This window comes from Coloeus monedula, assembly GCF_965178545.1.
Source record: "Coloeus monedula genome assembly, chromosome: 1".
In the NCBI taxonomy this organism is placed as follows: Eukaryota; Metazoa; Chordata; class Aves; order Passeriformes; family Corvidae; genus Coloeus; species Coloeus monedula.
Window position 1 is genome coordinate 134,542,334 of NC_138781.1, and position 12,248 is coordinate 134,554,581.

The 12,248-nt window shown below is 39.5% G+C and overlaps 1 protein-coding gene across 5 annotated transcripts in view; it reads right to left on the reverse strand.

Annotated features, from left to right (window-relative positions):
• The window catches only part of RUNX1T1 (RUNX1 partner transcriptional co-repressor 1), a 113,698-nt gene that overhangs the window by 45,216 nt on the left and 56,234 nt on the right, over window positions 1–12,248 (reverse strand). For all 5 annotated transcript variants that reach the window (XM_082288958.1, XM_082288956.1, XM_082288955.1 and 2 more), the window contains 2 exons: window positions 4,698–4,835; window positions 723–964 (listed from right to left, as the gene is read on the reverse strand). In XM_082288958.1, coding sequence (XP_082145084.1) covers window positions 723–964; window positions 4,698–4,835 — 380 coding nt within the window. The remainder of the gene's footprint in view (window positions 1–722; window positions 965–4,697; window positions 4,836–12,248) is intronic.

The following is a 12,248-nucleotide window of genomic DNA, read 5'->3' on the forward strand; positions in this document are numbered from 1 at the left end:
AGCACTACAATAGCATCTTCCCCAGTACATCCAATTATTGCTGAAGGAAATACATGGGACACAACAATGTCTGGCAGAGAGAGGACTTTACTGGGAGTAAAAAGAATCCTGGGCCAGATTCACAGCTTGCATGTAAAAGGGCAGCCCAACTTGACAGATACAGGTAAGAAAGAGCTGAAATTTTTATTCAGCTATACCATCACATAGCGAAAACCTTATCAATAGTGACTTAAGTAGCAGCAGCGTCTCACTGGGTTCATAATTGTTTGGTTCAAAGATACCAAGAAAAGGTTTTGTACTGAGTAACTGCAGTCCAAACATACTCAGCTCATCCTTTTAACCACTGGCACTATATATGTAGGGCTCTCTCCTTTCCCCATCCAACTAAACTAGGAAAGTCAAACCATATTTTACTACATTACATGATTCAAGGTATGTCTACATAAGGGGTACTGCCAGTATAGAATGAAAACCCTCTCATACCATTACATCATAATATTATACTGGCAAAAATAGTCAAGACTACACCTGTTAGGGAATAGTTGCTTGTGGGAAGCTAGTAAGGCTACTCATGTTAGCTCTGTCAGCAAGGGCCAGAACGTCACTCTTGCATGTTTGGTATCCCTAAAGTATGATGAATGCAGTGCATGTGACCCACTCTTTTATAAAATAAACATATCAAGCAAGGAAGAGGGAAAAGAACAGGAAAAATACTTGCTTACCACAAGTCCTAGCACAAGGGTACGCACTCTCTCCCCAATCTCTGGTGAAATGTCATTGCCAAACTGCTGTAAAGTTGTAAGAAATCTCTTCAGTTTGCTGAGCTGCCTAGCTCCACAAGCTGGCGGTAACTGCTGGTTAGCCAGAGAGGAGGAAGAGGAAGAGGATGGCCCATTGCTAAAGCCATTAGGAGGAGATGGAGCTCCATTTAACGCTGTTGGTGAATGGCTAGTGCCATTGGTTACTGAAAGAAAAAGAGACAGGAGGATAAAATAAAGATTGGGGTTGGAGAGAGAGAGAGGAAAAGGAGACAGAGGCGAAAATCCATCAGCTTATGTTTTCTGCACTTGACCTCAAAATTAATTAAGTTGCACAATCAAAGATAATTAGCCTTTAGACAGAGCGACAGTCTGCAGTTTATATCTATTTCCCAGTAGCTGGTGCTGAACATTGTAAGGATTGGAAATAACAGCAGCTGCCTCTCACACAGCCCCTTCAAAATGCTCCTGGGACCTGAAAAGCATCATTTGAATACCAGCCTTTTGTAAGAGGATTTTAAGTAGAGGGAGAGGGAAATGGAGAGAGAAAAAGCATGAGTGCATGTATGATTGAAGACCAAAAAAAAATTGCTCTTTGGGGTAGAAAAAAATGTGCAGACATATTTCATGAAGCCTCAGTTTATCTCTGAATATTTTTACTTGTGTTTTGTACACACAACTGACAGCTGTGTTTATAAAACAGGACTTTCACGTTTTAACCTTACACCACCCAATGAGAAGGTTATTTTTTCCAATACAGATTTCCTAGCTGCTAACATATGGAGCACACAAAGTTGTCTGCGCAGGTATAAATGCTGCCAATGCTCCCTGTGGCCTGAAGCCTTGAAGCAAGGGCATGAAACTAGACTTCAGAAGACTTCTCAGAGACCATGAGCAAATCTCTCTGCTTTCACGTGCCAGCACCTTATCTCTAAAAAGGATAAGAAAGCATTTCCCTCCTGTTGCAAGGTTGCTGTGAGAATAACTATCTGAAGTACTAAGCATTCAAAATGTATGGCAGTGAGATCCATGCAGACATACTGAAGACAACAGAGAGGTTTTGGAAGCAATTTCAGTTTGATTCTTATCCACACTCTAGAACAGAGCAGAGAATCAAATTGAGGACATCCTCTTCCACTCAGGTTAGCTGGAACAGCAACACTCAAAACACACACGGTTGAGGCTGAGTCTGATTTGCTAAAATGACAGCAAGAAAAAGGATGGCTCCCTAGAAATACAAGTGTGCCAGCACACTGACAGGTGTGGGCACGCAGCATGTGACTGTACCCAGCAGCAGATGCACTCAGCTGGCCACTGCCCTGGAGAAATTTGCAAATTTCTTTTTTGAAAGTCACTCAGAACCCATCCCAAAAAACCATCAAAAATCAGGAACTTGTCTGCAATCAAAAATGCATAGGAGTATTAGTTTAACGTGTTTCCTATTTAAAAGCACAACCAAGGCAAGTTAGCAACTTTAAAAACTTTCAATGTTTCTCAGTGACCAGCCTCTCTGAAGCCAAACATCCCAATCTCATGTCACTTTCTTCACAGATCGTCCTCATCTTTGGCCAGGAAGTCCTTTTTCAGGATGGACACCTACTACTAGATAGAAATCACTATCCTATTACCATATTTAAATCACTGCCACAAATCTTTGAAGGAGTTTTTGCTGGCCTAGTCACCGCCTTCCGGAGGGACTACAGAAAAAGCTATATGAATTGTTATCTAGCCTCTGCTTGTGTTTTATCTTAGTTTTTGATTGCCTATCCTGGCTGCGTGGGCTAGTGAGAACAAGAATTGGAAAATGCAGAAATAGAAAGAAGCTGGCCTCAGCAAGTTCAGCCCCCTGTGCGGCTCCAGACCACGCTCTGAGTGCTGCAGTGGAGTGAGGTAGCTGAGTAAACAAATACGTTGTGATTGCAAGGAACTCACAAAGCCAACAGTCATCATACCAGGAGCTTAGTAAATAAGGATTGGGAAGAATACCAACATGTCCTGCTGATCTACCCTGACACCACCCAACAACTCTGTCACCAGTAATGGGCTGCTCTAGGCAGCGGGTGCTGGGGCTATGATCAAGAAAGCAGACAAATGTGGAGTTCATTACCTAGGATAGATATAGGGAGAAGAAAGGCAGGTAAAGACTTCTCCCACAACAAAAGAAATATAGAAATAGTCCCATGATTTCAGCGCTTTCCTTATATCTGCAATATTTTTCAAATATCTGAATTTGCCAATTGGCAGAGTTGTACATAATTTCTGAAACAAAACCATGTTACTATTCCAAAAGAATTCAGCATTTAAAATTTCAAACTAAAACATGTCAAGAATTTTTAGTCATCTCAACCAAAGAAAACAAATATATTCTAGACCAGAAAACAAGTCTGATCTTTCTGGCCTGCAGGCATTCCTGCTGTAGTAATAATCAATGTAACAGACACTCTGACAAAAGTGACTGTTCATTGTACAAGCTGGAACAGCTAAGGCCAAACTCCAAAATCTGACAGGGTAAAAAGCAATTAAAATCACGTTTTTTTAGACTTCTAGTCTTCAAATAAGGAGCCCCAAAAATCAAGCTGTGGTTCACACACCTTCCAAAGTGCTGAATTCAATCAAATAAACATCTAGAAATCTTGTGAGTACACTGAGGACTGTAAGTGTGATTAAAGAACATTGTCATATTCCTTTTATGATTGCCAAAGATCATCCTGAACTGTGGCAAGGGCATCACACTGGAAAGCTTGATCTGTGAAAACGTAGAAACAATTTAACTTCAGACTGAAGCAGCTCCAGAGTGAAGCTCCATCCAGGATGATTCAGGTGCTGGATTTAAGCAAAACAGACAAATCTTTGCAGGATCAGGGTCACTGGGTTAAATGTGAGTTTATGTGAATAGCTGGCACAAACCCTCCTCACTGTTTAAGTTCAACATAAATTGTCAGGACGGGGTTCCCTGGGATAAGTAGTACAAAGGCCTCCAGCTGGCCTTCTGCATAGAGGTGAATTTTAAATAAGGTATTTAACAGACAGAAATGGACTAAAACAGACATAGGCAAGACAAATAGAAGATGCTGCCTTCATTCTGTTTAGGCATATGTATTCTACTGTTCTTGAAATGTTTTATTTAAAACGTGAAATGTAAACACATTCTCATGTTTATACTATTACAAGGCAGTATAAAAGAGACCAAAAAATTTGCAGCTAAATCTTAGTATGAGAAATGTGGATCATTTCATGGCTGTGAAAAGAATAGTCCAGACAACGTGCCAGATTCAAATCTCAGTTATGCTGATATGAATGCAGTGTACATCAAGACTAGTAGATTTGTTATATGTTTACATCAATAACCTGAGACAGAGATGCAGCCCTAAGTGATTTAGGGAAATGGTAACAGACTAGAAACCTCTAGATAAAAACTATGAAAGGACTTTAATTTTGGTTTTATATCAATATTAACTAGACGTTATATAGCACTGAAATCAGAATTCTTCACTGAAACATTAGCAGAAGGAAGATTAGTATTTTTTTCATTATGAATTATCTCCACTTTAAAAACAAAAAACAAACAAACAAACTCCCTGAAGTTTCTACACAAAAGGGAATGGGATCCTTTAAACAGCATAATGGCATGTAAGAGAAGAAGGTTTTCTGTCCTTCTCACAAGAGGGCTAATCTGAGCATTAAGTACATGGGAAACCAGTGCTCGCTGTTCTTTGACAGTGTGACCAAGTGGTCAATGAAATAACAACACAATTCTGAGCTGAATGCCTTAATACTTTAAAGATGCATTAACCTGTTGTGAACTTTGTTTTGCTTAATTACTTTATTGCAATAAAACCAAATGCTGCTCCTGCCACGTCATGCACATTTCCCTTCACCTGTTTTGGTTTCTTACACACAGAATAGAAAGAAGAAAAGGAAGAAAATAAGACTAATTACACGTTGTGGGCGTAAATGAACTGGTTCTTGGAGCTCCTTGGGTAGTGGGAGGAGGTGGCATGGTTGGAGGCGTCAGCCTGGATTGTGTCTTCACATCCACAGGTGAGTCTGGCATTGTGGAATGCTTCTCAGTGCGATCTGCAACACACACCACAGGAACACACTGGTTTATTTCCCCGAGCACACCCCCTCTGACAAAAACTTAAAAGCTAATGCAAGAAGTGAGCCATTTCAGCATCTGCTGTGAGAGATTACACCTGATTATCTACTCCAGTGTGCTCTTCCCAAATTGCATCACCTAAACCTTACTTAAGAAGGTGCAACACAGATGGTAAGACTTCATTTGTAGCAGTGCTGCATTATCTTTTGGTTTTATTTCTAGCATGTGCAGATGCTACCTCCCAAGCACTCCAGGAGCTGCAATAATGCCACCTCCCTTCAAGGCCCTCATGTTAGCCAGGAGGAAAAAATAGATGAAGAGACAGGAAGATAATAAATCCCCTTATGACATCTCTTCCAGAACTAAAACCTGAAGCTCTTTAGTACAGGTGAGATATTGGGTGGAATATTGGTTGAAGCCAGCTCTCTTCATGTCTCTTCTTTGTATCACCTGCTGCCCTCTCCATTGCTTCTCTTTGTAATCTTATGTTAAATACACACACCTCCTGGATCACTTTACCACAGTGCCCCTGGATATTCTCATATTCACCAGAAAAATAAACAGAACATGCCAAAATGGTATGTCAATCATCTCATACACATACAATTCTTTTCAAATAAGCATGTACGTTTGAACATTCACATATTAAGAACAACTTTTAATGTTTAAAACCTGCAAGATAAGCAGGAACATATCTCCCCAAGAAAACAAAACAAACGTAAAACAAAACCAGGAAGAAAACATCAGTTCTCTTTCAACTAAAGATCTAAAGACACAACACACATGATATAAAAGCTACAGAAGTGTACTTTTTTCCAACATCTTTTTGAATGACACTACCTCAATTTTTTTTTAAAAACCATCCAAGCCCTTATGTTTCATTTATTAAGAATGGGCAAAACACAGCAAAATTTACCACCTGAAGGCAAAGTTAAAGCTTTCTCACTTATAACAGGAGTTTAGCGAGCCATCTTGAAAAAAGATGAGTACAGTGAAGTTTAGCTTTTAATGGGCAGAAGTCAAATTCTTCCATCCGTTTTTTGGGGAGTCAGGGCTATTTATTTGTACACTGCCCTACACAAGTCTTCCTGAGCTCCACAAAACTATTTTGTAAGGCAAGTAAGTGTTGCTGCTAATGGACAAGCACAGAAGTCTGTGGTTTTAATTCAAGACATGTCACATTCTATAAATTCTGTCACTTCACCTTGTGACACAATTCCTTGTTCTTACTAACAACATACAAACTTCAATGAAAAAATCGTATCTGAAATTTGCTCTGAGAGACAATAATAGAAATTAAATGCAATGCACACATTTAACAAAGAACATGCATGTTTAAAAGAGCCTCAAAACACTTAATTATTGGAAAACTTAAATACGAGAAAGTTACCAAAAAAAAAAGGAGGGGGGAGGGAAAAATCCAAAACAGCCCCCACCCCCCCAAAAAAATTAACAACACATAACAGATACCAATCTTTATCTGTGTGAAACTGAAGACACTGAGGAAGTAAGTAGTAAGTCTCAGAGGTGCAGCGTGTCAGGTACTGCAATTATAGAAGCCATCTTCAACCTTTGCTGAAATGCCTACAGGCAATGTTTCAGCTCTCAGGGAAGGGGAATCATTTCATATAGAATTTAGAGACAAGTTTGGGGAAGATGAGCAGTGAAACACCCCCAGAATAGGATGAGGAGAATAGAGATACAATTTTATAGGATCTGTAGTTTTGATCTAAGGTTAGTAAACCTCAGCTGTGGAGGGAAGAGTATCCACAATGATTACCTTAAATATGAAGGCTGTTACAGGTATGATTTGCAAATCAAGCAACAGTAAATTATTACATGCTCAAAAACAAAAACAGGTTTCTAAACAAATTCTATAGGTATTTCTTTTCCATATCACTATACAAAAACAGTTAAATCCCTATCTTCAATAAGCCATTAATTTCATATAAAGAACTATGAAAACTCATCTTGAAATGTTAATTGCTTCCTTAATAGCCAAATTCATCTTGCACTCACCTCAACCAACCTCAGCAACAAGGGAATAAATAGCTTTCAGCTCATGTTGCAACAGAGGGAAAGAGGCACAGCAGTGAGCCCAAGCCCTCCTAAATAAAGGCAAATATTTCTCCCATGCCAAGAAAGGAGAGAGAAAGGGAGGCTTGCCAGAGCTGGTGGGGAGATAACAGTGGGAACTGCTGGTCCATCTGGTTTTCATTCTGCTAACACTCACATTGAACTGTTAAGGAAGGCAGTCCAGGTACACAGATTTGAAGCATGTGGGAGCGCAGACACAGGCACAGAGGAGATGGAGGTGGGTGGAAGAAGGAGTGAGAGAAATCGAGCTCCTCTAACAGACTGCTGCTCGCAGCAAGCAGGCACAGCCTGTATCCTCCAATTCAGCTGGTGATAACTAAAAGCGATCCTGAGCTGTAACCAACCGCACAGCTCCTGCTCCCTCCCTTCCCTTCACTGCATTTCGAAGCTCAGGTTTGATCAGAAATGCACTCAGATCAGAGCGGGGAGACTTCCCCAAAAAGCTGGAGATGCTTTGCTACTTAAATTGAACGCGGTAGTGGGAAATAGTGTGTTGATTTTGCCCTGGAATTTCAGGTTGCCACTCTACCATGATCCAAATGGTTTTTACTACCTCCAAGAGTTTGCCACCCAGTTTGCAGATTGCTGAACTTATCCACAGACCCCTGTACTTCTCATCTAAATCTAATAACATTAGGTTTGATTTTCCCAATTATCTTTCTTAGGACCTCTTAGGAGTAAACACAAACACCCTTTACATACCACTTACCTTTTCTTTACCTCTCTCTCTCCCTTGCAAAACCCTAAACCCTACTCTCCTACTGTATGATTGCAGGTGCGCAAATTTCTCTCTGACTGACTGTAAGTTCCCTAGTTCTGCCTTCTTTAGGGAGATATTAAGGCTCCTTTCAAGCATACCCCAAAACATTTCTTACCAGAGTACAAGATTACTTTGTCAGAACAGAGATTCTCCATGGGAGCAGGGGAAAACGGCTTTTGAAGAAGTACATGCAAAATGCAAAGTTCTTCCACATGCTTGGAAGCCAGCATCACACCACCCAGGAGAACAGCCTTTACAGCTCTCTATTCCACCCTCTTTAATAAACAAAACCCCTGTGGGAGCCATTCTGCTCTTACTGCTACTGTTTACCTGTTCCTTACATTTTCATACAGCTCCCTGAACTCTGAGGGAGTGATGGGACTGGGAGCATCTGCCTACAGCAGCTCTGCACCCACCACTGTCCCACCACCCACAGCCCCAGAGAACCTCAGCAGCTGTAAGACACAAATCACTCAGGGGATGAAGTGGCGATGGAGTACAAAGCAGAGACACCACTGATAAAAGAATTAACAGTTCTTGTGATCTGAACTCCTAAAGCTTTTGGTGTCTGACACATAAGCCTGTAACTCCAGCTTCTACAAATCATTATTTATTTCTTAATTAATAAAAACAATAAACCTAACAACCAACACTTTTTACTATAATGGTTGAAAAATAGCCTGATGATATGAAAGCTAAAGACAAAATAGTATTTAAATCATATTCATAAGGTAATTTCCTTCAAGAGATGTTATTTCACAAGGCTTTTTATGTATGGACATTCTTCATACAAACTCTCAGTGGATATTCTGCTATTCATACATTCAGAGGTAATGAGGGCTTGGTAGGGAAAGAAAGAATCCCTCAAGAGGACAAACTCTAATTTTAACGTATCAAAACCTGTCTGGGTAAGATTTCACATACATTTGCTCCAGTTTTACAATACAGAGACATATACATTGAATTTTGCCTGAAATTTGGAAGAACTTTCACCATATCTTAAAATTGCACTATTTCTTGAATTCAAAAACATGTTTATGGTCTTGAGTCAAACCAAACTCCCCACCTGCAAAACTAGTTCCGACTATCTTTTTCTTCAGATGGACATTCCAAACAATATTCCTGAATTAGGAGGGACACACCTGAAAGTTTCATACAGGCAGCATCCCACAACATCACACATTTAAGAGTATAGCCTGTGTATACAGAGGGAGTACTTTCAGGTGCAACAATTCCTTTCACTGAATCCCTTTAAACAATGACAGACCTGTGCTCCTTAGCCCAGACCAGATCAAATGGGATTGAAACAGAGGTCCTCCAAACTGGAAGGAAAAGGAGACATCTGCAACTCATTCTGTAGTGTTCACTGCAATCAGTTCAGGATGCAGAAAGATGGTGAAATAACGGTCTAGTCCTAATCCATACACACAACCCTCTGGAGCAATGAGAGACTTAGAATAAATTCAGAAAACATGTTTCAAGTATGCAGAGATCTATTGCATTTGCTTTGGATTATATTTTTTATTTAAAAACAAAACCAAGTAAAATATTTTGAAATACACATTCTTGAATCTCCTTTACGGCATAGAGTGAAGAACTGTGATTTAACCACAGAAGTATTTAGCTTCATTTATAATTAAAGAATGTTGTAAACCCAGCTTTAAATTATGATATTTCTTCTGTGGATTTCTTGGTTCATGGAACTATACTGTTCTTGTCATTCATTCAGTTTTTATGGTAGAGGCTATTTTTTCACTATATTTAGCCGTTTAGGTGAACACTGATATTTACTGTAAGCACAGTCAGCTTCTGAACCAAACAAAGAAGGGACAAAACATGCTGGAGCCAGGGCAACGAGAGATGTGCCTGCATTCAAACTCATTTACTTTACTTCCTGTACCCTACAAGATTTAGTCCATTTTTAAAACAAGGCGGTCTTTCATAAATGGCAACATTTCAGCTCACGTGGCATACTTCCAAGTCTAACGCATCAAGGAAAGCTGATGTATGGAACAAAATATGGAATATATAAATACTTTACTGATACCATTTTAATAGCCAATTCAATGTCAAGCATTTCTAGGAGTGGTATGTTTTCAATTTCCTTTTTTAAATGAAAAAAAATTGTGGTATAATACGCTGTGGCATTTATTTTACTTTTAGTTAGTGCAAACAGTTCCAGATGTACACTCAAGCATGAAAGATTCTTAAAAGATGCTTTATATTGATTGTACAGTACTTTCTACTTTGGTGCCAACATTTAAAAAATAAAAATAAAACTTGCTAAATTAAAAGAGTCCATTGTCTTGTTTCCTTTAAACCCACAAAAGAGCAAGCCCTACATATGACACAATGGATTAGAACCTGCCTCCACCACCCAAGTTACAGGAATCAAGACCTAAATCTGGAGGATTTAATACTGATGGTTTTTTAGATGCATTGGACTAGTTTTGATTATTTTGAGAGGCGTGGCAGGGAATTTGCAAACTGTGAATAAGTTCAAGGTGATGAACCTGAAGACAGACAACCACAAGTCCAACCCAAGAGGACAAATTCCATAGTTCTTCCATCCATAATGCTATCATCCTGCAGTCAGTAAGAACTTGTCCTCCTTCAAATGTGGCCAAGCCACACAGCACCATTAGTAATAGGCAGTGTTTGTCAACATCACAACTCCTGACCCTGAAACCTTCTGGTACACCGAGCAGAACAATATTACAAGGTTGCCTTGGTTGAAAAGAACTCGTTTGAGAATGAATGGTATAAGCCTGATACATCTGATAAATCCTATCCGCTCCATGCACTGAACCCCTGGGGAAACCTGCAAGTCATACAATGCAGCCATAAAATATGACATTTAGACAACATCACTGCAGACACTCTCTCTGCCAAGCATGCCTGGGATTTGTTTGAGACTGGTACAGTCTTCATTCCATTCACCTCTTGGCCCTTTTGACTTCTTGATAAATAAATAAGGACCTAAACCCAATGGATGTTTCTGTGCTATACACAATAATCTCAAACAGGCATAATACAGACATTAACTATCTGTCAGCACCAGATCCAGTCACATTATTAGCCTAGAAAGGAAACATCACTGGGTTTCCAGTTCCCCAGTAGATAACTTTTACTTCCCAGGTGATTTGCAGGAATGCAGTATCAGAAATCAGCTCAGACTCCGTCTTTTGTCAGAGAACATTACCTCTGCAAGATTTATCCACCAGGAATCAGAGAGTGTGTGCAAAGTGACTGAAGGATAAGCACAGCAAAGTTTTCAGATGACATAACATTTCACTGCTTCTTTAGCATGCTGGGTATGAAGCTCACATACTGAAGATCACCCTTGTGCAAGAGCAATATCACAATTTTGCTGCAGTCTTATCTTCATTCTCCTCTGCTCAGATAGTTGAACAATTCCTATCACCAGCTATTCTTCAGAATAAATGAAAGCACACTCAATTTACCCATTTATGCTCATTTAATATGCAATAGCTAGAAGAAATTCTGTATCCTGGGAGTTCACTGAAGTTATCTGAGGCCAAGTTATAAGAGTTTTCTTCAGCTGTGCTAAAAAAAGCCTTGAGCATAATACAATCTCCTCTGTCTCCCAAAAGCTGAAAGGGATTTTTGTGCTACTGTCTCCCAGTTTTGGTAGAGCTTCTGGATGATGTAAAGCAGGTAAATAGTGAAAATGCTTTATGCCATGTTCTTTGTCCTCAGTGGTACCTTGACTGGTCCTAACATCATGACAATGAACCACAAATGCAGAAGCATTCTCTTTGATTTCCGTTCTCTACAGTGAGAGGTTCTGACTGGCAAATAAACTTGGTCCCACACTCATGGCTTAGCAGCTGAAGGCCAGATAATTACACATATCATAAAATAAGCAATGCATGAGTTCAATCTCAGAATTAAGAAAAAAATGCTGTGGCTTGCTTTGCTTGGACATATTATTTTCTCCTGAAAGAAATGAACTTGTCTTACCATATAATTTCCTTTTTAAAGAGGGGGGGAAAGTAGAAAAATAAACTTTTCCCTCTCATTTAGCAATCTGACATGTTTTGACAGTTTCAAAACTATCATAAATTCACTTTCAGTTATTTAATAAAAACTGACTCATGTCAGAATTGCACCTTTTTTTAAATGCCTCTTTTCTCCTTCACCCTTTCTGGCTTTGCAAATTTTACCACGTATAATTGCTTGAATGCAGGGAAGAAGAATACATTCTAAATCTAGACCTGCTACCACCACAATGGTTTATGAAACTTAGCAAGAACAGACAAGCAAAACAAGGGCCAAACTGTGGCAGCTGCCCTGAGTTTCCATAAGCCCCCAGAAAACAAAGTCTACAAGTTCCTTTGTAATGGCTGAATACACAACAGTTCGCCTGTAATGAAGCTGAAAACAATGTGGATTTCTTCTAAATATCCCACCAAACATCATGAGAATTCCTCTGTGTATGAACTAATGCAGTTAATAAGCAAACAGTCCCATAATCAGTATTGAAATACTATTTTCCTGTTTATGTTGTTTC